Source organism: Apodemus sylvaticus, chromosome 7 (genome assembly GCF_947179515.1).
Source record: "Apodemus sylvaticus chromosome 7, mApoSyl1.1, whole genome shotgun sequence".
NCBI classification, from domain to species: Eukaryota; Metazoa; Chordata; class Mammalia; order Rodentia; family Muridae; genus Apodemus; species Apodemus sylvaticus.
In genome coordinates, this window is record NC_067478.1 from 15,422,164 (window position 1) to 15,443,360 (window position 21,197).

The 21,197-nt window shown below is 49.1% G+C and overlaps 1 protein-coding gene across 1 annotated transcript in view; it reads left to right on the forward strand.

Annotated features, from left to right (window-relative positions):
* The first annotated feature begins 16,444 nt into the window (after positions 1 to 16,444).
* Positions 16,445 to 21,197, forward strand: part of Bsn (bassoon presynaptic cytomatrix protein) — a 93,418-nt gene continuing 88,665 nt past the window's right edge. Inside the window, exon 1 of the mRNA XM_052189222.1 lies at positions 16,445 to 16,659. Coding sequence (XP_052045182.1) covers positions 16,445 to 16,659 — 215 coding nt within the window. The remainder of the gene's footprint in view (positions 16,660 to 21,197) is intronic.

The window sequence follows — 21,197 nt, forward strand, 5'->3', positions numbered from 1 at the left end:
CGCCATCGCCTCTGACTGTCTATTTACCTTGGCTCTTACGGTTCCTGGGTATGAGTGATGGGAGGGGACAGTCCTGTTAGAGAGGGTAGCTCCGGGACCCTCTGCAGAGGCTTTCATTCCTTACCTCCGGGAAGGCCAGGTCTGTATTCCAGGAACCTTGCCAGTGTGCAAGCTTCTGGTAGCACCCCTTCTGCCTTTGAGTCAGTCAAGAATAATTTTGGTTCTCTGTTTTCTCATTCACAAAGGTAGGGTTTGACTGGGAATCTAATGGGTGAGGTGGGGGGTGATGGGAAATCTGCCATCACAGAATCCCTGCCTCAGAAGGGGCAGCAGCCTCTGGGCAGGTCTTCTGGCTAATCCTCCTGAAGACTGGGATAGAGGTATGCTGACAGCTCCACTGGGGCTTTTTACCCAAAAAATACTGTGGGCTTGGGATTGGCTGGTCGGCCGCCCTAGTGAACAGCTTCTACCCAGGGCACTTTGTTCTCGACCGTCCAGATTCTGGGTGGCCAACCCCAAGTGCCTATCAGGATACAGACAGGCCTGGTGAATGAGCGTACTGCAGACCTAGGGAAGGGCTGGTGTTTTCCTGGGACAATACTTACATGTGGGGAGTAGAGATGCAGCAGTCATTGCCAGAGAGACGCTGGTTACATAAAAATGGTGCCTCTTCCGGCTTATCTACCAGCTCACCATGAGACTTTGCACCTCCACTTTTCCTGGTGGTTCAAAAATGTTTGCAGTTAGGATATAAACACCTTGAAAATGCCAAGGCAAAGCCAGCCTAGGCACAGAGGCCCTGCCTTAAGGCAGCCATGGTGGTGCAGACTGGTAACCCAAGTTCTTGGGAGATGGAGCATCAGGAGTTCGAGAACAGAGTCAGCTGCTTAGTTTCACCTGGGATTCATGGGACCTTGTGTAAGGACACCATGTCAGCAAAGGCTGCTGACAAGTGTTCAAAGACACATGCCTCACTCAGCCTTCTAGGCCTTGCAGTGGGAACCTGGGAAATGGCCCCGCAATTGCTCTCAGTTAAGTTGACCCTCAGAAAGCTCAGCTTAAGCTCTGACTCAGGATGATCGGAGGAACAGGGAGAAGAGAAGCTGCAGGCTGCAGAAGGAGCTACCTGCTGCTCCCCGCCGTCTTCGCAGGAGTCTGCCATTGAGCTTGGTAGACATTTGCTCCCAGCACTCAAGCCAGGTTCCTATGATCTTTTCTTTTCTTTTCTTTTCTCTTTCTTTTCTTTTCTTTTTTCTTTTCTTTAAAAGATTTATTTATTACTATATGTAAGTACACTGTAGCTGTCTTCAGACACACCAGAAGAGGGCGTCAGATCTCATTATGGATGGTTGTGAGCCACCATGTGGTTGCTGGGATTTGAACTTGGGACCTTTGGGAGAGCAACACATGCTTTTAATCACTGAGCCATCTCACCAGCCCCCTATGATCTTTTCTTGATGGAAGTGAGTCTGTGTATGTCCTTTGAGCTAAAGAGAAGGTGATAGAAGGGGGTTGGGGGCAGGCAGAAGGGTGCTAACAGGAACCTGCTTTTCTACTTGATTTGACTCAGGGCTACTCCTGGGATCTCTCCAGCATGGCTCTCCAGGCTGTTATTGAGGTTAGGATAGTGCTGTCTCCAAGGGACTCAGTGAACTGGGGAATGGAGTGGAGATAATGGATTATAGTCAGAGCCTGTAAAAGGGGTAGAGAGAAAAGCAGAGGGTCTGAATTCTTACCAATCTCATGTAGACACTTCCTTGAGAGCCAAGATCTCCCGGCCAGTCACTCGAGAGACAAGGCTGCTGGCTAGAGGACCTTGTTTGTGTGTTTATGAATTGTGGCTCACGCGGCTTCTAGACGTTCCAGACTATTGCTAAAACGTAGCTTCTAGCTTGTTTCTCCGTGTTCCAATCGAATGAGCAGCTAGGAGAGGCTCTACCCTGGTTTCTTTAAAATACACAAGGTATATCTCAAGGTCTTTCAAGGTTAAGTTTTAGTATTGCTGTCTTAAAAATCCAAATCAGTCTAGCACAGTAGTATATGCCTGTAATCTTGGCATGTGTGAAGCAGAGGCATTAGGAGCAGGAGTTCAAGGACAGCCTTGTCTACACAGAAAAATTTGAGATCACTCTCGGCTACATGAGACTGGCTTAAAGCAAAAAGCCTGATGTGGCACACGCGTGGCACACGCATGCAGTTCAGCACCCAGGAGCCAGAGGCATGTGGATCTCGAGTTTGAAGCCAGCTTTGTCTACATAGTGAGTTCCACTCCAGCCAAGACCACTTAGCAAGATCTTGTTTCAAAAAAGGGGAGGTAGGGAGCAGGAGAGATGAAATGGCTCTCTGGTTCAGAGCGCTTGCTATTTATTAGTCCCAAGAACCCGCCTTCAGTGGCTAACACCCACATCTGGTGGCTCACAGGTTCTGGTCTTTATAGGCACCTGCACCCATGACATACATTTAACATAGACACACATACACATAAATAAAAACAAATCCCTAAAAATGAAAGGGAAAAGATATCAGGAGTGGTAGCACATGCTGTTAGCCCCAGCTTTTTGGGAGGAAGGTGGATCTCTGAGTTCCAGGCCAGCCAGGATTACACAGTGAGGTCCTATCTTGAAAATAAGAAAAAAGAAAAGTGACTTATTTTACTTACTTTCTATAAAGTACTGTCTTTGATGCACGATGGCTAAGTCCCAGAGAAGGCAGAGAAGTTGGCCCACATTTTTTCAAACTACTGTAAAGCAGGTTCCATTCCTCGGTGTGACCCAAACACTATTATTTTGATTGTATTGTCGAAGAGCAAGGTTTTAAATAAACTCCCCAATGAGGGATGTATTTACCACTTCTTTATGAGGACTCTAGAAGATGCAGAGAAGACAGTAGATGGGAGGGGTGCGAATTCCGGTGGTAGGAGCTACGACTGACACCTAAGCATGGGGACTTGCCCCAAGTTGGCTACCCTCCATTGCCTCCTACTTTGCTGAAGGTGACTCGAATTTCATCTGAGACCACGTCTCTTGGGGCTTCTGTGAAACCCAGGCTTCTAGGCAGGTTCAGGACCAGGGCAAGGATGAGGTCTCAATCTGGTAGTGGCTCCTCAAGCACGCCAAGGAAGCCCCAGGAAGGAATGGGTCAGCTCCGATGTAGCCCCAAAGTAGAAAAATGACGCCCGATTTCCAGGAGATGGCGCTATAGGACTAAGAGGCCAGCGGTGGGTGGGGCTTGAAGAGGTGGGTTGTGGGTGGGAACACGAGTGTGGTAGGCGTCGGTGGGTCGGAGGGTCGGGCTGTGAGCGGGTATGATTTAGGGAGGGAAGGGCTGAATTGTGCCAGCATAGCTGGGAGGGGAGGGGCGGCCCGGATGTGGGCAGGCCTGAAGCAGAGAGGCGGGCGGAGCGGTCCTCTAGTTGCGCTCAGGATTCACTACCCTACGGGATTCTAAGAGTGTGTCTGGTAATTCGAGGCTGTCATTCTCACACTCCATTCTCCCTCCTAAAGGGAAGCCTGAAGGAGAATGGGTGACGCTGAGGCCCTGGCTTTCCGCTGGCTTCCGCTCTGGGGTTTGAATTCTATCTGCAAAGTTTGAATTCTGGTGTATTATATAGTCTTGGGATTCTAACTACCTGTTGCAAGATGGTTTAGTGTAAGGGCACTTGCCTGAATTTGATCCCGTGATCCATAAGTTGGAAAGAGAACCGACTCCTGCAAGTTGGTTTCTGATCCAAATTATCAAATAAATAAATGTGGGGTGGGGTGGGGAGACCCCCATCCTTTGCCAACGCCCCTGTCCTAGCTCTCTCTTACTTTAAGACCTGTGATCCATGGGGGTCTAACTTCCACAATTTGGGTTTGTTGGTTTCTTAGTCTCTCCTTCGAGCCTGAGGGCATCCGAGGCAGGGGATAGCCTGATAGGGTTCTGTGGTATCCGGGAGAGTCTAGGCTAGCACTTAGGTAATTCTGGTTGTACTATTAGAGTCATTTTAGTCTGTACTCCTGGGCAAAGGACCCGAGAAAGAAATGGGGGCGGGGAACCGGCTCATTCTCTTGAGTGGACCTGGAGCCTGAGCGCCCTGAAACACCAGAGAATGCCTTTCCTCAAACCGTCCAGCTCCTGGCACATACTGGGAAAGCAGGTGATCTCTGGCTGGCTGAGAAAGCTGTTATTATTCTGTCCACAGGGTAGCTCAGTCTCAGGAGATAGAGACAGGTAAGTTTGGAACCTAACACAATGGGCACAAGTTGAGGACAGGTCAGCCTTCCCTTACAGTGACTTGAACGTACTACTCCAAGATCACTTCCCACTTCCCTTAGATACTAAGGGAATCCAAGGTTGGAAGTCTAAGATTGAGAACTCACGTGGTGAGTTGACCCTTTGGGGTCAAATGACCTTTTCAGAGAGGTCACCTAAGACATTAGAAATCACAGATATTTACATTACAATTTACAATGGTATCAAAATTACAGTTATGAAGTAGCAGTGAAAATAATTTTATGGTTGGGGGTCACCACAACATGAGGAACTGTATCAAAGGGTCTCAGCTATGGGGAGGTTGAGAACCACCACAAGTCTTAGAGCCTCTGTTAAAAAAGGTCTTGGGAAAGAGAGGTGAAGCAAAGAGCTGGTCGTGTCAGCAGGAGGTGGGTGGACCTCTGAGGAATGTCTCTGAGAAGAAACCAGCTTTGTTTTGGATGAACTCATCCTTAGGGAGCCTGGGTTGAGATGGACAGGAACTGGCCCTGTAGTGTGTGTGTGTGTGTGTGTGTGTGTGTGAATGTGAGAGTGTATGTGTGTATGTAAATTTGTGTGAATGTGTGTGTGAGTGTGTATGTGTATGTGAATGTGTGTGCATGTGTGTGAATGTGTGTGTATGTATGTGTGTGCATGTGTGTGAATGTGTGTATGTATGTGTGTGTATATGAGTCTGTATGTGTGTGAGTGTGCGTGTCTTAGGGTTCTACTGCTATAAAAAGACACCATAACCAAGGCAACTCTTATAAAGATAACATGTAATTGAGGCTGGCTTACAGGCTCAGAGGTTCAGTCCATTATCATCAAGGCAGGAACATGGCAGTGTCCAGGTAGGCCTGGTACAGGTGGAGCTGGGATTTCTGCATCTTGTTCTGAAGGCAGCTAAGAGAAGACTGGCTCCCATGTGATTAGGAGGAGGGTGTTTCTCATTGCCCATCCCCACGGTGACACACTTCCTCCAACAAGGTCATGCCTCCTAATAGTGCCACTCCTTGGGCCAAGCATATTCAAACCACCACAGTGTGTTTGTATGAGTGTGTATATATTTGTGTGTGTGTGTGTGTGTGTGTGTGTATGAGTGTGTATGTGAGTGTGTGTGTGTGTGTGTGATGTTGGGATGAGATGAGACTACTTTGTTTTCCTGTGTCTAGTGTATGCTTAGAGTGAGGACAGAGGTACAGCTCAGTTTGTAGTGTCTGCCCAACATGCAGAAAGCCCTGGGTCCCCTCCGTAGCACCACATAAACCAGCTGTGCTGGGGAAGACTGGTCATCTGAGCACTTGAAAGGTGGACACAGGAAAAGTTCAAGGTTGCTGTGCTGCCCAGTGGCACAGATCTTTAATCTCAGAATTTAGGAGGCAAAGGAAGATGGAGCTCTGTGACTCTGAGGCCAGCCTGGTCTACATAGCAAGTTCCAGGACAGCCAGGGATACATACTGAGACCTTTCAAAACAAACAACTGAGATGAAAAGAAATGTCATGCTAAATGAGAGTTTGACGAAGTGCTGAGGGTGATTCCCTGAGCCCTGCCTCTGTAATAATTATTCCCCACAACCCTGCTGTAGGTCCTGAGGCAGCCTGGAACCCCAGCCTCCTCAGAGAGATTCAGGAGGGCTAGGAGTGTTGGAGCAGCGTTGGGAATGGGAAGGGGTGTGTCTGTGTGGAATTAGCATTAATAAAGATGGGGCATATTCAGTTGCACACTTGGCCTTTCTGCTTACAGCAGATGGAGTCTGTCCTTTGTCCAGAGTTACTTGGAATTCTTAGCCTGCACTGTCAGCTCTTTGTCAGAAAGATTGCCTTCCCGGAAAGCTGATGTTCACACCAGGCCTCCCAGCTGGAGGGGATAGCAATACAGAAATAGTAACGGTAACCCAAATGTTACTGCCCGGCTGATACCTGTTCCCACCCAGGCCAGATCCTGGGGCAGTCAGGCCAGTGTCTCCTCAGACAACCTCGACGTGAATGTAGTGTCAGCCCTCACTGTCTGCTAATACACTATGCTTAACCTCACTGCTGCCGGTCAGACTGTGGCCCGACACTGAAGGCAGGGTGGGAAGCAAGTGCTTTGAGTTCAGGGCCTGGTTTGAGCAGCAGACTGGCAAAGGTCAGACTGAGAGACATGGTGGTTTCCACAGTCTTGATTTTCTGTTTTATCGCTAGAGCCTAACTCAAAACATCAGTCAAGTTTTACTGACTGAAGCCATCCATCTTGGCAGAGACTAGGGCCTCTTTACCACGAAGGTCTTAGAATCTTTTGTCTCGCCCCCAGGGTTTGATTTTGCTCTCAGTGGCTTCAGTCCTTTGCCTCATTCTGTTCTTCTGTCCTGGAAGGAGGAGAGCTTTTCCCACAGTTCCTGGGAGTTTCCTAAATACTCAGTAAAGATGACAGGCGGCCTGATCACCCTGAGTAGGACACAGAGGAAACTCAGTGAAAGGAATGACTTCATCCTTGGCTTTATCTTACAGTCCGAGGTCCTGTGTAGCAAGGTGTTAGTCGTAGGGAGTTGAGCAGACAGGGACCCTCTCGATGAACGTCCCTAAATACAGGCAGAACAGTATGATAGAGAGACCACCAAGTAAGCTGTCTCCTTCCCTTACAATGAGACATATCTGAACCTCTGTTGTCCTTTTTTTCCCCCCCAGAGACAGGGTTTCTCTGTGTAGCCCTGGCTATTCTGGAACTCACTCTGTAGACCAGGCTGTCCTTGAACTCAGAAATCCACCTGCCTCTGCCTCCCAAGTGCTGGGATTAAAGGCATGCGCCGCCACCACCCGGCAGCCTCTGTTGTCTTATTGATGCTCAGGGGATGCTGTGAATACAGGACTTTTCACTGGGGCCTGCTCCCCGAATCCAGGGAATGAAGGTGGGTGAAAGGCACTACATAGAGATTCTGGGGGAGAGAACTCAAACTAGAGATTCAAGCTGGGTGCTTCCTGTAGTTTATTAGTAACAATTTGTATGTCTTTCTCCTACAAACACAGCTTCTCAAGGACTGGTCCCTTGGGCCTCTCTGGCCTGACTGTGAGGAGTAGAGCAGGCATCAGAAGAGAGTGAGACCGGCGGATCCGGCCCAGAGACCCGCGGGAGGAGTGTAGAGGGACAAGCGGCGCAGCATGTTTTGACTCGGCCACTTAGAACTTGTAGAAACCACGGCTTCATTATTTTGTCTTGTCACAACAAGCCTCCAAACGTGTACAACTCTGATAGCAGTGGGGCTTAATTAGCTTTCTTGGGAGCAATATGCAGGGGCGGTGGGGTTATGCTAGTGACAAACATTTCTGATGATTTTTTTTTAAACTGCCTCTTTATAATGCAAGTAAAGATTTGCACAGTGCAGCAGGAAAGGTTCTACACGGGCAAGACAGTCAGTGAATTCTATACTTTCTGGGTTTATTCTTTTTCCTCGTCTTCTAGGATCCATGGTCAGCTGAAGACTATAGTGTGAAATTGAGTTTGTGTAGGCCAGCGGGGGTGGGGGGTGGGGGGTGGGGCTGTGGACTTGGGCAGGACAGGATAAGGTCTCCTTGTAGAACCCTGCCTACTCAGGGAGCGTCTGATTCCCTGTCTATGGGTGGTGCCAGTGAACTTCAGCCTGGAGGGCAATCTTCACTAGACTTCCCTCTCTCCTTTTCAGTCATGTTTCCATTTCTCTCACCCAGGGGGGTAGTGGGGGGGCTGGAGTTGCATCTCTCTGGGTGGCATGACAAACAGTGGGGTTAGAATTCTGGACACAGGCCTGAGTTCTCCCTGTCTCTCGGAGACAGCCTGAAGTGTCTGTGGCATCCCAACACCCGTTCTTTTTGTATGTATGTTTCTTCTTTTTCCATTTTAAATTATTTTTTATATATTTCTTACATATATGAGTGTTTGCTTGACTATGTCTAGACATCACATTCATGCAGTGCCTGAGATGGCCAGAAGAGGGCGTCAGATCCCCTAGGACTGGAGTTAGTTTTTTTTTTTTCCTAGAAAAAGTTGTAGGTAGTCCTGGGGGTCCTGAAACTGGAAGAGATCCCTCTGACTCTGTCTTCTGAATGCTGAGTTTAAAGGCTTATTTTTGGTTTTGGTTTTAGTTTTTGGTTTTGGGTTTTGGAGACAGGGTTTCTCCATGTAGTCCTGGAACTCTATGTAGACCCCATATAGAGAAAGTATCTGCCTGCCTCTGCCTCTGAAGTGCTGGGATTAAAGGATGTGCCAGCGCCACCCAGCTAAAGGCTCATTTTAAGGTCATTTTTCAATTAGAAATTTGATTTGTATAAGTATTATTTATCTGTATGGGTGTGTGTTTGTTCAGGGGCCTGTGTCCAGGCATACAGGCCTGAGGAGGCCAGAGGTGCTGGACCCCCTGGAGCAGGGACAAAGGTGCTTTTGAGCCAATTGACAAGGGTGAGGGACCCAAACTTGGGTCCTCTGGAAGAGCAGAATATGCTCTTAACAGCTGAGCATCTCGCCAGGCCCTCTTTTTCCGTTGTGTGTTGTGTGTACACGTGGGTGTGCATGTCCTGTGTGTGCTCCTGTGGAGGCCTGAGGTCGATGCTAACAATTGTCTTCAGTCCCCCTCCCATCCCATTCACAGAGGCGGGGTCTGTCAGTCAGACCCGGAGCTTGACAATGTGGGTAGTAGTCTGGGGATCCCCCGTCTCTATCTTTCCAGGCTGCAGTTGCAGGCAGGCTATCGCTCCCACCTGGCATTGATGCGGGCTGCCAGGGCTCTGAACTGAGGTCCTCCGTGACTGTAACAAGCGTTTCCACCTCGGAGCCATCTCCCAGCCAAGCCCCCCTTTCTCATCCTCACCCTCCTCTTATCTGTGGCTGCTCCTTTCTTTCTTTGGCTGTAGTATGAGGGGGACTTCACATGCGCTGCTTCCTGTGTGCACGTATGCATGTGTGTGCACGTGGAAGGGTTAGGAAGGGGATTTCACATGCACTGATTCCTGTGTGCATGTGTTCATGTGTGTGCATGTGGAAGGGTTAGGAAGGGGATTTCACATGCACTGCTTCCTGTGTGCACGTATGCATGTGTGTGCACGTGGAAGGGTTAGGAAGGGGATTTCACATGCACTGCTTCCTGTGTGCACGTATGCATGTGTGTGCACGTGGAAGGGTTAGGAAGGGGATTTCACATGCACTGATTCCTGTGTGCATGTGTTCATGTGTGTGCACGTGGAAGGGTTAGGAAGGGGATTTCACATGCACTGATTCCTGTGTGCATGTGTTCATGTGTGTGCATGTGGAAGGGTTAGGAAGGGGATTTCACATGCACTGCTTCCTGTGTGCATGTATGTATGTGTGTGCACGTGGAAGGGTTAGGAAGGGGATTTCACATGCACTGCTTCCTGTGTGCACGTATGCATGTGTGTGCACGTGGAAGGGTTAGGAAGGGGATTTCACATGCACTGATTCCTGTGTGCATGTGTTCATGTGTGTGCACGTGGAAGGGTTAGGAAGGGGATTTCACATGCACTGCTTCCTTTGTGCATGTATGCATGTGTGTGCACGTGGAAGGGTTTGGGAGGGGCTGCACATGCTCTGATTCCTGTGTGCATGTGTTCATGTGTGTGCATGTGTTCATGTGTGTGCATGTGGAAGGGTAGGGGGGCACTGCATATACACTAATTCCTGTGTGCATGTGGAAGGCTGAGGCTGACATTAGGTGGTGTTCTCAATTACTCTCTATGTTTTTTGTTTTTTGTTTTTGTTTTTGTTTTGTTTCGTTTTGTTTTGAGATAGGATCTCTTACTGTAGCTTGGCTATTTGGCTATAGAATCCCACTGATTCTTATTTATGGGACTACAAGTATACCACATGCCGAGGTTTTTACATGCTGGAGATCCATACTCGGATTCTCATTTCTGTGTGGCAAGCTTTTTACTGACCAAGCCACCTCCCCAGCCATGTCTCCCTTTCTTGTCTGCAAAGTTTCTACTTTAACCTGGTATACTTTTTTTTTTTTTTAATGTGCTGGGTGCTCTGCAGGCCTGTGCACCTGATCACGTGTGCCTGACACCTGCGGGGGCCAGAAGACAGTATCAGATCTCCTGGAAATGAAATCATGGGTAGATTTGAACTATCATGTGGGTGCTGGAAGTTGAACCTGGAGCACTCTGGAACAGTGGTTCTCAAACTTTCTAAGACTGAGACCCTTTAACACCGTTCCTCATGTCCTGGTGACTACCCGACCCCAACCATAAAATCATTTTGCTGCTACTTTTTTTTGTTTTGGTTTGGGTTTTTTTGAGATTGCTGCTACTTTATAACTGTAATTTTGCTACTGTTACAAATCATAATGTAAATATTTTTGGAGAGGAAGGTGTCCCAGAGGGGTGCCGACCCCCAGGTTGAGAAACACCCCGGAAGAACAGCCAGTGCTCATGACTGCTGAACCATCTCTTCAGCAAGCTGGTGTATAGCTCAGGCAGGATTTTAATTTTTCCTTTCCCCACCCCACCCCCACCGGTAAGATCTAGGAGCACAGGCATGCGCCATGACTCCTGCCTTCCCTCCACTCCTTAGCAAATGCCTCAGTGTACAGGCTGAAGGGGCAACACGCATGTCCACCCATGAGTTCCCTTTGGGTGTGGCTAGGGAAGCTTAGGGGCCTGGAACACTCCTGTAGAGTCTTCAAGTCCATGCTGTCCCTGTTGAGACAGCAGCTCAACCTCCAGGGAAATGCTACCAGAGACACCACACAGTTGTTTTACAGTCAAAGTGAATTCTCTTGAGTGAAGACAGTTCACCAGCACCCACTTCATGAGGAGACCCTGAATGTAGTCTGTATTCTCTCTGGTTCTTATCAGGTCAGCAGCCTAACAACAGGTAATTTGTAAGTGAAGGTCAAAGGTCTTCCTGAAGGGTTTTGTAGAACTTCTAGAAAGTGCAGGTACGAAACTGCTAAGAGCAGCATGGAGAACCAAGGCCAGGGATCAGTCCCTGAGAGCAAACAAGTCAGGTAAGAGTGTTCCATCAGGGGTTGGAGAGATGGCTCAGAGGCTAAGAGCACTGGCTGTTCTTCCGAAGGTCTTAAGTTCAATTCCCAGCAACCACATGGTGGCTCACAACCATCTGTAATGAGATCTGATGTCCTCTTCTGAGGTGCTGAAGACAGCTACAGTGTACTTACATATAATAAATAAATCTTAAAAAAAAAAAAGTTGGGCAATGGTGGCACATGCTTTTAAACCCAGCACTTGGGAGGCAGAGGCAGGCAGATTTCTGAGTTCGAGGCCGGCCTGGTCTACAAAGTGAGTTCCAGGACAGCCAGGGCTAGAAACCCTGTCTCAAAAAACAAAAACAAAAACAAAAACAAAAACAAAAAAGATTGTTCCATTAAGAAGTCCAGCTAAGCCGGGCATGGTGGCGCACACCTGTAATCCCAGCACTTGGGAGGCAGAGGCAGGTGGATTTCTGAGTTGGAGGCCAGCCTGGTCTACAGAGTGAGTTCCAGGACAGCCAGGGCTACACAGAGAAACCCTGTCTTGAAAAAACCAAATCCAAAATACAACACAAACAAACAAAAAGAAGTCTAGCTGAGTCAAGATCCCGAGACCACCAGGGGTTAGTACTGCCCCATGATCAGTAGCCGCCCTTGGGATGAAAGACAGGGGTGGAAGTGGACAGGAAAGATGTGTTCCAGGGAATGGTCCTCAGAGGGAACGGAACTGTTTGACTTTGAGAGAGGAAGGGCATCACTAACCTACACTTCCAGGTCCTCTTGGGTCCACTGTACATGCCCTTTGTCACCAAGGTAGCAAAGACCCTAGAGGTCTATTTGTAGCCAAGAATCTACCCTGAGGAGAACAGCTCCCCAAACCTACTGGCTGGGCAGGGCTAATTACTCCCATAGGAACTAGGGACATGTTGACTTGAATCTGTGGAAAGCCACAATTTCTATGATTTCTACAGAAACAAAAATAAACATGCTTTTCCCCTTCCACCTGACCCAACCCACGTGTTGTAGAAGACTATCTATCCTCTGAACATAGCAGCCATCACCGTCATCAACAGAGTCCCTCAGGATTGTACCTGTTGACATTCCTTCAGAGTAGCAAGGGCCAGGACCCTCACCTGAGAGCTCAGGCATCTCCTTGTCTGCTGTTTGCAATTCTGTTCTAATGGCATGTGGCTTGTGGTCTTGGGAGGTGAATAAATATATGAAGGATGGAAGGTTATCTGAAGGTGAGGACGGGGGAGACTTCATCTGTGCATCTGTGGGAAAGTTGTCATTTATGTTGGGTGTGACACTTTCTAGTGATATGGGTGCTTTGGGATCATACCTGCTCTGTAGCTGAGTTCAATAATCTCATTGGTTTGCCAACTTGGATCTTGGTGGAATTACTACTTTGTCTGGTGTTGGTGCCCTAACGGGAGTGAGTAAATGTTTTATCTCCCCAGGTAGCGGTCCCATGATGTCCCACTAGCTGGCATTTGTGAAGCTAAAGGAGTCTGGTATGGGACAGTCTGGCCAGCCGTATGGCATGTGTATCACCCATTCCCTAGACAGCAAATGGCAGCATTAACTTTGTGTGCTGGACTCGTTCTTGTGTAGGTGACTCCAGGTGACTCCCTGCTCAGAGCCTTCCTGTTACAGGACCTGTTGCTCACTGGGAACCAGGGACTTGATGAGTCCAAGATCCCACTGGGCGTAGCCAGTCTGAGATACTAACCCACATGGTACCTGTTCACATGTAGTCCCCAGAAATGAAACAACGACACTCTTCAGCACAGTGAGGACAGCACAGGGCAGGCTCTCCTCCCTCAGTTCCAGACAGGCTAGGGAGTTTAACCAGGACAGCAGACAAGTCAGAAAACAATAAGAAGTGTGTGTCTAGCTGGACAATAAGAAGTGTGTGTCTAGCCGGGCGGTGGTGGCACACGCCTTTATTCCCAGCACTTGGGAGGCAGAGACAAGCAGATTTCTGAGTTAGAGGCCAGCCCGGTCTACAGAGTGAGTTCCAGGACAGCCAAGGCTACACAGAGAAACCCTGTCTCTAAAAACCTAAAAAACAAAAACAAAAAGAAAAAGAAGTGTGTGTCTAGGTGTATGTGGCGTGAGACTGAATTCCTTCTCCTTCTTACCTGCCCCATTACAAAGTCTGGGGCGGGGGAAGCAGTTTTGGACACTGTACTGACTGGTTTTGTGTGTCAACTTGACACAGGCTAGAGTTATAGAGAAAGGAACTTCAGTTGGGGAAGTGCCTCCATGGGATCCAGATGTGGGGCATTTTTTTAAAAATTAGTGATCAAGGGGGGAGGGTCCCTTGTCAGTGGTATCATCCCTGAGCTGGTAGTCCTAGGTTCTACAAGAGCAAGCCAGGGGAAGCAAGCCAGTAAGAAACATCCCTCCATGGCCTCTGCATCAGCTCCTGTATCCTGACCTGCTTGAGTTCCAGTCCTGACTTCCTTTGGTGATGAACAACAATTTGGAAGTGTAAGCTGAATAAACCCTTTTCTTCCCAACTTGCTTCTTGGTCATGATGTTCGTGCAGGGATAGAAATCCTGACTAAGGCAGATGATTGGCGGAAGGCCCTGACACCTTTTCCTGTACAGACAGCACTGGGCTGTCCATGGATGTTCACCTGGATTATTCCAAGTCAGGTTAGAACTTCTGATATTTAATACATTCTTCAGGCTTAAGAGATTGAAATGGATTTCTAAAATGCAGTCAGGTTACTTAAGCCCGCCTTTACAGCCATGATTTATAAAGCCACAAATGGTTTAGAATATAGTATGGGTTTTACAGACGTCCTTTCTCAGGAAAACATCCGAGGCCTGTGTAAGAAGCCAGGGGACTTTCATGCCTGTCCTTACCAGGCCAGCCTCCACCTAGGCTACTCAAAGGAAGGTCCTTCCTGCCAGTTCCCTTGGACAGAAAGTGACACTGGCCCCACGTTGTACCAGACACCACTACGTTGCTCTGGTTGCTTTGCCTTTTCTGTCCTTTCCCTTCAAATGAGGAAGAGGAGATTCAGGAAGCTCTCAGGCTAAGGACGGAAATTCACAAACCTCCGGAAGGTCCCTGCGGTCCACAGCAGAAGGCCACCAGTAACTTCTCTTCCCCGGTCCCAGATTCACCGTCTGGAGTCTGTACACTCTCTCTCCCTTGGGTGCTTCCTGAGACTCTGAGTCTGTGGGACTCTGCCTCAGTATGAATCCCAGATGATTTCCACTGCTAGCTGGTTTTTCCACAGCAATATCCAACTGCTGATGGTCTAGCCCCAACATTGTCTGTCTCCTTCTATGATTTTACACCTCTGGACAGACTCCTGTTCATCTGCATCCTACAAGCCACACTCTGGGAGCCTCTCACCACGGCCTGGTCTGTGCGTTACCCACCAGGCCAGCCTCCTGCTACATCCTACACTAGCTTGCTCTGGAACTTGCTAAATAGACAATCCTGAATTCTCTCATAGAGCCTCCTGCCTCTGCTCTCAAGCACTGGGAAGAAAGGTGTGCACCACAATGTCTGGTCCTTGTGGGTAGAGAGTGTCAGATTTCAGGCCTTGGACGGCCATGCCACCTTGTTGCGTTTTTCCCCTCTTTCCTTTTCATCTATTTCTGGTTTTCCTTTCCCTCCCTCCCTTCTTTCATCCCTTCCCCTCTCTAAAAACAGGCTATTTATGTATTCATTTATGTGTTTACTTATTTGAGGCAGGGTTTCTCTGTGTACCCTTGGCTATCCTGGAACTCCTCCTGTAGACCAGGCTGGCACTGAACCAGATCTGTCTGCTGCTGCCTCCCAGATGTTAATAAAAGGTGTGTGCCACTATGCCTGGCTACTATTTTTATTCATTCATATATGTGTGGCTCTGTGCATGTGAGTGCTGGGGTTTTTAAGGCTAGATGTATAGGATTCCTCTGGAGTTCAAATTACAGCTCATTACAAGCCCAACTTGGGTAGTAGGGACCGTAGTCAGGTCCTTTGCAAGAACAGCATACATATTTTCTTTCCTTCCTTCCTTCCTTCCTTCCTTCCTTCCTTCCTTCCTTCCTTCCTCCCTCCCTCCCTCCCTCCCTCCCTCCCTCCCTCCCTCCCTTCCTTCCTTCCTTCCTTCCTTCCTTCCTTCCTTCCTTCCTTCCTTCCTTCCTTTTCCGGCCTTTTGGCTTTTTGAAAGAGGATTTCTCTGTGTAGTTTGGCTGTCCTGGAACTCGCTCCGTAGAACAGGCTAACCTCAAACTCAGAGATCTGCCTGCTTCTGCCTCCTAAATCCTGGGATTAAAGGCATGTGCCACCAAGTCCGGCTGCAATATATGTTCTTAACTGCTAAATCATCTCTCTAGACCATCTTTTTTTTTTTTTTTTTTTTTTTTTTTTGGTTTTTTTGTATTTGGTTTTTTCGAGACAGGGTTTCTCTGTATAGCCCTGGCTGTCCTGGAACTCACTCTGTAGACCACCAGTGTAGACCAGTTCGAGGCTGGCCTCGAACTCAGAAATCCGCCTGCCTCTGCCTCCCAGAGTGCTGGGATTACAGGCGTGCGCCACCACTGCCTGGCTAGACCATCTTTTAACGGAAGACATTTTTATTCGTATATGTGTATAGCTGACGGTATGGGAAGGTGTGGAGAGCAGACGACAAAGCGTGGAAGTTGGTTCTCTCCTCTCACCATGTGGGTTCCTAACTCACGCGTCAAATTTGGAGCAAGCATCTTTACCTATTGATCCCTCTTTCCAGCCCTGTTTCTTTTTCTTTTAAAATGGTTTGGTGTAGGCTGGCCTCGAACTTACTATATACGTGAGGATGACCTTGATTTTCCTGCCTCAGTCTCCTATGGACTGGCATTACATACGTAGGCCACCACTCTCGGCTCTTAGGTCACTTCTAAGGTCTGGTGAACCTCCAAAGTGGTCCATCAGAACGCGGCCACCCGCTGCAGCCAGCCTTCATTCAACACCCGCTGGCCGCGTTGGCCGCGGAGGGCGCATGCGCGGGTTCCGGGCGGCCTTTTCCCGGCGACCCCGAGGCTGGTGCGTGGACACGAGTCTTCGCGGGCTGGCGTGAGCGCGCGCGGGGAGGGGGGGCGTGTGCAGGGCAGGGGCGCGCGCGACGCGCATGCGCAGCAGCAGGCGGCTGTGCGAGCCGAGCTGGGAGATGGCGGCAGCTGCGGTGGAGCGGAGAGTGTGAGCGCCGCCCGGGAGCTGCCGGCCCGGGCGCAGTGCGACCCCGACCCCGCCCGCCCGCCTGCCCACCATGGGCAACGAGGCCAGCCTGGAGGGCGGCGCGGGTGAAGGGCCGCTGCCGCCCGGAGGCTCTGGTCTGGGTCCGGGGCCCGGAGCAGGGAAGCCTCCTTCAGCACTAGCTGGCGGCGGACAGCTCCCCGTGGCTGGGGCTGCGCGAGCAGCGGGACCCCCGACCCCTGGTCTCGGTCAGGTTCCCGGTCCTGGCCCTGGCCCCGGCCCGGGCAGGTAAGAGCGCGCGTCTGGGCGCCTGGGGGGCAGGGAGATGTGGTCCGAATCTGGGGCCGGGGCCTGGAATCCCATGATCTAGTAGAGAGCAGGTTCGGATCTGCCTGCACTGCGTTTCCTTCCAGAATGGCGTGAGCTGGGTGGTCAAGGTGGGCGACCCTAGGTTTCCAGCCGCCCCGCCTTGACAGGACTGGATGGTGAGTACAGGGTTAGTCAGGGCCTGCAGACCGTGACTTCGTGACTTCGTCACAATCCCCCAATTCTCTTCCCCATAGCGCAGGGGCCCAAGAGCTCAGGAGGGGCTTATGTAACCTTAGCCTGGTCCCTCTGCACAGGGGAGCAATGGGATGGAAGACATCCTCCCTGTCTGCCAGCGTCTGCATATGTCCATTGTGTTGGGTCGAGAAAGCGCACAATGGGAGTGGCTGTCAGGGAAGATAAGTGTTACTGCTAGGAATAGGGGAAGATGGGAATAGTTGAGCCATGAACTTGATCTTTTGCTTTCCTCAAGCATTTTGTGGCTGTCACTGTCTTTGAGGAAAGGAAAAATTGCCCACCGGATACTATCAGGCCCGCTAATACTCACAGTCATGTGCTTTCATCAAGGGTTCACGAGCACTTTCAGGCGAAGCAAAAACGCTATTGAATTACCTCCCACCAGATATGAACTCATGGCTTAATGATTTAGCACAACACCTCCAGCCAGTGGGAAAGCCAAAATCCACACAGAATGGTTTAAACTGAATAGAGCCGGCCAAATATTTTGAGCCCAGCTTGTTTCAGGTGTTTGCCAAACCCAGATTCTGCAAAAACAAGTTGCACCGAGAGCAGAGGATGTGAATGTCGATTTGTGTCAGCCGACTCAAGACTACCAAGAGATGACAGGGTAAAACGGAAGACGTTATTTTTACACCAGTTGGGCTTGGGGAGTAGCAGCCCCCTCGAGGGAGGTGCTTCTCTCTCCATCCGAAGCTGCCAATATCTATGTTGCTTTGCCTTTTCTGGTACCCCAAAACTCCAAGGAAGAAGAAGAATGTTTGCTTTTTCAGATGCCCAACTATGCCTCCTGTGTTTATTCCTTCAGAAATCTTTTCTTAGATAACCCACAGCGATGAAGTCAGTGGCCTGAAACCATCTCAAACAAGCCAGCCCATGAGTGTACCTTTTAGAGGTGGAATTTGCCTGTTTTACATTTGCTGTTTACAGTAATGCAGTTGAGTAGCACACAGCTTTTAGCCCTGGAAACACTGTCCATCTAGCTGTGTGTTGAGTTGCTTGTTTGGGTTTTAGCTTGAGAAAGAGGCTCACCAGGCTTCAGACCTCTCCCTCCAAGGAAAAGCCACAGCTGAATGGAAAAACACCTTGTTGTTGTATGGGGAATTTACCATTTCCCATTAACCAAACCAGCTGCTTTATGAGCTGTTTATCAGACATTGCAGAGGCAACATATGGAATTTTGGAAAGACCTGGCAGCTTAGAGGGATGGGAAAGAGGCTGTTGTATATTGTTCAGATGCCTCAGTGTTCCATTTCTGTTCTACCTATAAATCCCACCACAGGGCAGACCTAGTTCACTGCCATCCGTGCAGAAACCATGGGCTATTCCTGGATTTAGTGGCCACAACACATTTTGCCAGCTGTGGGTAGGGCTCACACACACAGGCCTGTGTGTGAGGTCCTTCAGTTTTGAGGCTCAGGAGGTGAGCTGGTGGTTTGTCAGTAACACTGAAGACTGAGGACCCTTGAGGGTGTAGGATTCACTCTTCTAGCTCCTAGTCAGTTTATCACAGCATCTCAGCTAAGAAGATAGCCGCTTCTGTCTGTCTGTCTCTCCCTCAGAGTCGGAATGGCTTCTAGTTTCTCTCACCAGTGTATCTCAGGTACCTGATACCAAATTTAGCATGTTCTGTTCTGAGATGCCGATGAACAGATTGGCCCCTTGATGGAGAAAAAGCCCTGTGGCATGCGGCTTCAGGCATTCAGCAGACAGCATTGCACAGGGATATATTTGTTTCCAACAAGATCTTGAATTTTATAGCAGCCAAAAACCTTATAGTATTGGGGAAGGGGTCAAAATAAGGTGTGATTAATTTTCTAACCCCATAGGGGGACAGAAGTGAGGTCCCTAGGAGGTGGCACCATGGCTCCCTCTGATTGCCACCCCACCTCCTGTCACCTCAAGCCGAGTTCGTTCTTTTCATCCTCCTGCTGAGCTGACTTGGACTCTGTGAGGGGGCGGCTTCGGCATTCAAGGCTGAAGAGCCTGACTTGAATTCAGTAAGCATAGGTGCTGCCACACCCATAGTGACATCTCTTGGCCTCCAGGGATGATGACAGTGACAGGCGCTGTAGAGCTCCACAGGGAAGGATCTTCTGTTTCTGGTCTCAGGTTCACCTCTTGTAGTTCTGTCAGCTCTGCTGTTCCTAAGAAGACAGATCAGAAGGAAGCTGATCTCTGTCCCAGACTCTGCTTTCTAAGCTAAGCGACTTGGTAGGGGCTGCATCCTGTTAGAGGAAGGAAGAAGCTTCACTCGCTCACTCACTCACTCGCTCGCTCGCTCACTCACTCACTCATTTATAGAGATGTATCAGCCAGGGCACAAGATGATGCACACGTACCCATGACACACCACCAGGCGAAGGCCAGACCTTGTAAGTACCTGAGAAAGTGAGGAGCTGGGAGGCAGTACAGCGGCAGAGTGCTTAGTCAGCACCTATAAGGCCCTGGGTTCAAGTCCCAGTGCCACCACAAAACAGAACCAAAACCTCCTTATTGAGTACTGGAGAGATGGCCCAACAGTTAAGAGTACTGACTACTCTTTTAGAGGACCTGGATTCAGGTGGTTCCTGACATCCACATGTTGGGTAACAGCCACCTGTAACTTCAGTTCCAGGGGATCTGACACTCCCTTCTGACCCCTATGGACACTAGGCATACACAATGCACAGACATACATGCAAGCAAAACACCCATACACATACAAATAAAACTTAAAAAAACTTACACCAAGCAGAGAGGGAGAGAAGGTTCCGCGGTTAAGAGAGCTTGCTACACAATCATGAGGACCTGAGTTCAGATCCCAGCATCATATAACTGAGCATCTCATGAAAACCTGCAACCTCAGTGCTGAGAGGTTGGGGCAAGACTAGAGGATCACTGAGATCTGCCAGCTTCCAGCTTCTTTGAGAAGAGAGCTCCAGATTCAAAGGGGCAAGTGGGGAATGTTGACTAGGACCCTCGGGACCTTCCTTTGGCATCCCCCTGTGTGGACACAGGTGAACACACCCCTCCCCCAACTGTGCACATAGATTTAGGCACATTTACACACAAGTAAATAAATCCAAAAAAACTACTTTAAAATTGCACAAAGGGTCCACATAAATCAGTGGTGGTGGCCTATCTCGCCCATGTCAGCTGAAAGAATGTGTAAATGTTTTGTCATGCAAATTAATCTTCAGTAAATTAGCTGAGGTATCTTGGCTATGGAGAACAAGCACTGGATTTGCCTACATGGATGGTATGGAAGAAAAAAACCCAGTACGTCCCTACCCACTAGCACTCTGGTTGATTAGGTCCTGCTTGAAGAGCCAAATCATCGAGGCTAATCTGTAGGAAAGACTGTGCATCCTAGTGTCTGCGTATGGAAGGGTTTTCAAGTAGGAAGATTAGGAAGACACAGTTAGGCTTCAAGGGAGGGAGACACAAAGCATTATGGAAAAATTACTGGAATTCGGGGGTAGGGCTGGGAAGAGGAACTTTGTCTACCTTGGCAGAGACAGTGAGTGAAGAGACTGGGAGAGAGACAGGGACAAGCCAGCTGAGACAGCTCTCTGCAAATGCCCGTCAAAATCCACAGTTCCCTTTTAGTTCGTATGACTTAGAGACGTCTTGAGGCAAACACGACAAACCTTGTCATTTGCTGGATAGGTGAGAGTGCCGTGGAACCATGCCACATCTCAAAACTAGCGTTTTGTTCTTATCTCAAAACGGGTGCATCAGGCACAGTGTCTGAATCCAGGGCCACTGCATTAGCTGACAGTCATGGGCTAGCAAAGTCTACGGTGAACCTGTGAAGGTAGAAGGCAAGGCGGAATTGCCGGGTTTGGAAATTACCGTCACTTGTCATTTAGAAGCCTTGTCTGGTCCCAGTGGCTGAGTTTTCTGGGAGTACAGGTATGAAATAAAGTGACCTTCCTTTAGAATAGCGACGTTGTCAGATCTTATGTAGAGAGGGCAATCTTTTTTTTGTTTTTGTTTGTTTGTTTTTTACATTTCATGCCAGGGGAAAAGAGGCAGCTTTGGTGATATTGTCACCAGCACTTGTGAAGCTATTGAGATGCTGTTGGTGGTTTGCTTTTTTATTTATTTATTTGTTTGTTTGTTTGTTTGAGACAGAGTCTTATTTTGTAGCCTGAGCTAGTCTGGAACTCACCACATAACCCAGGGTGTCCTTGGACTAAGGCTGTTCCGCCTGCCTCAGATTTACAAGGTCTGGGGCTACAGGTCTGAGTGGCCATGCCTAACTCTGAATTAATTTT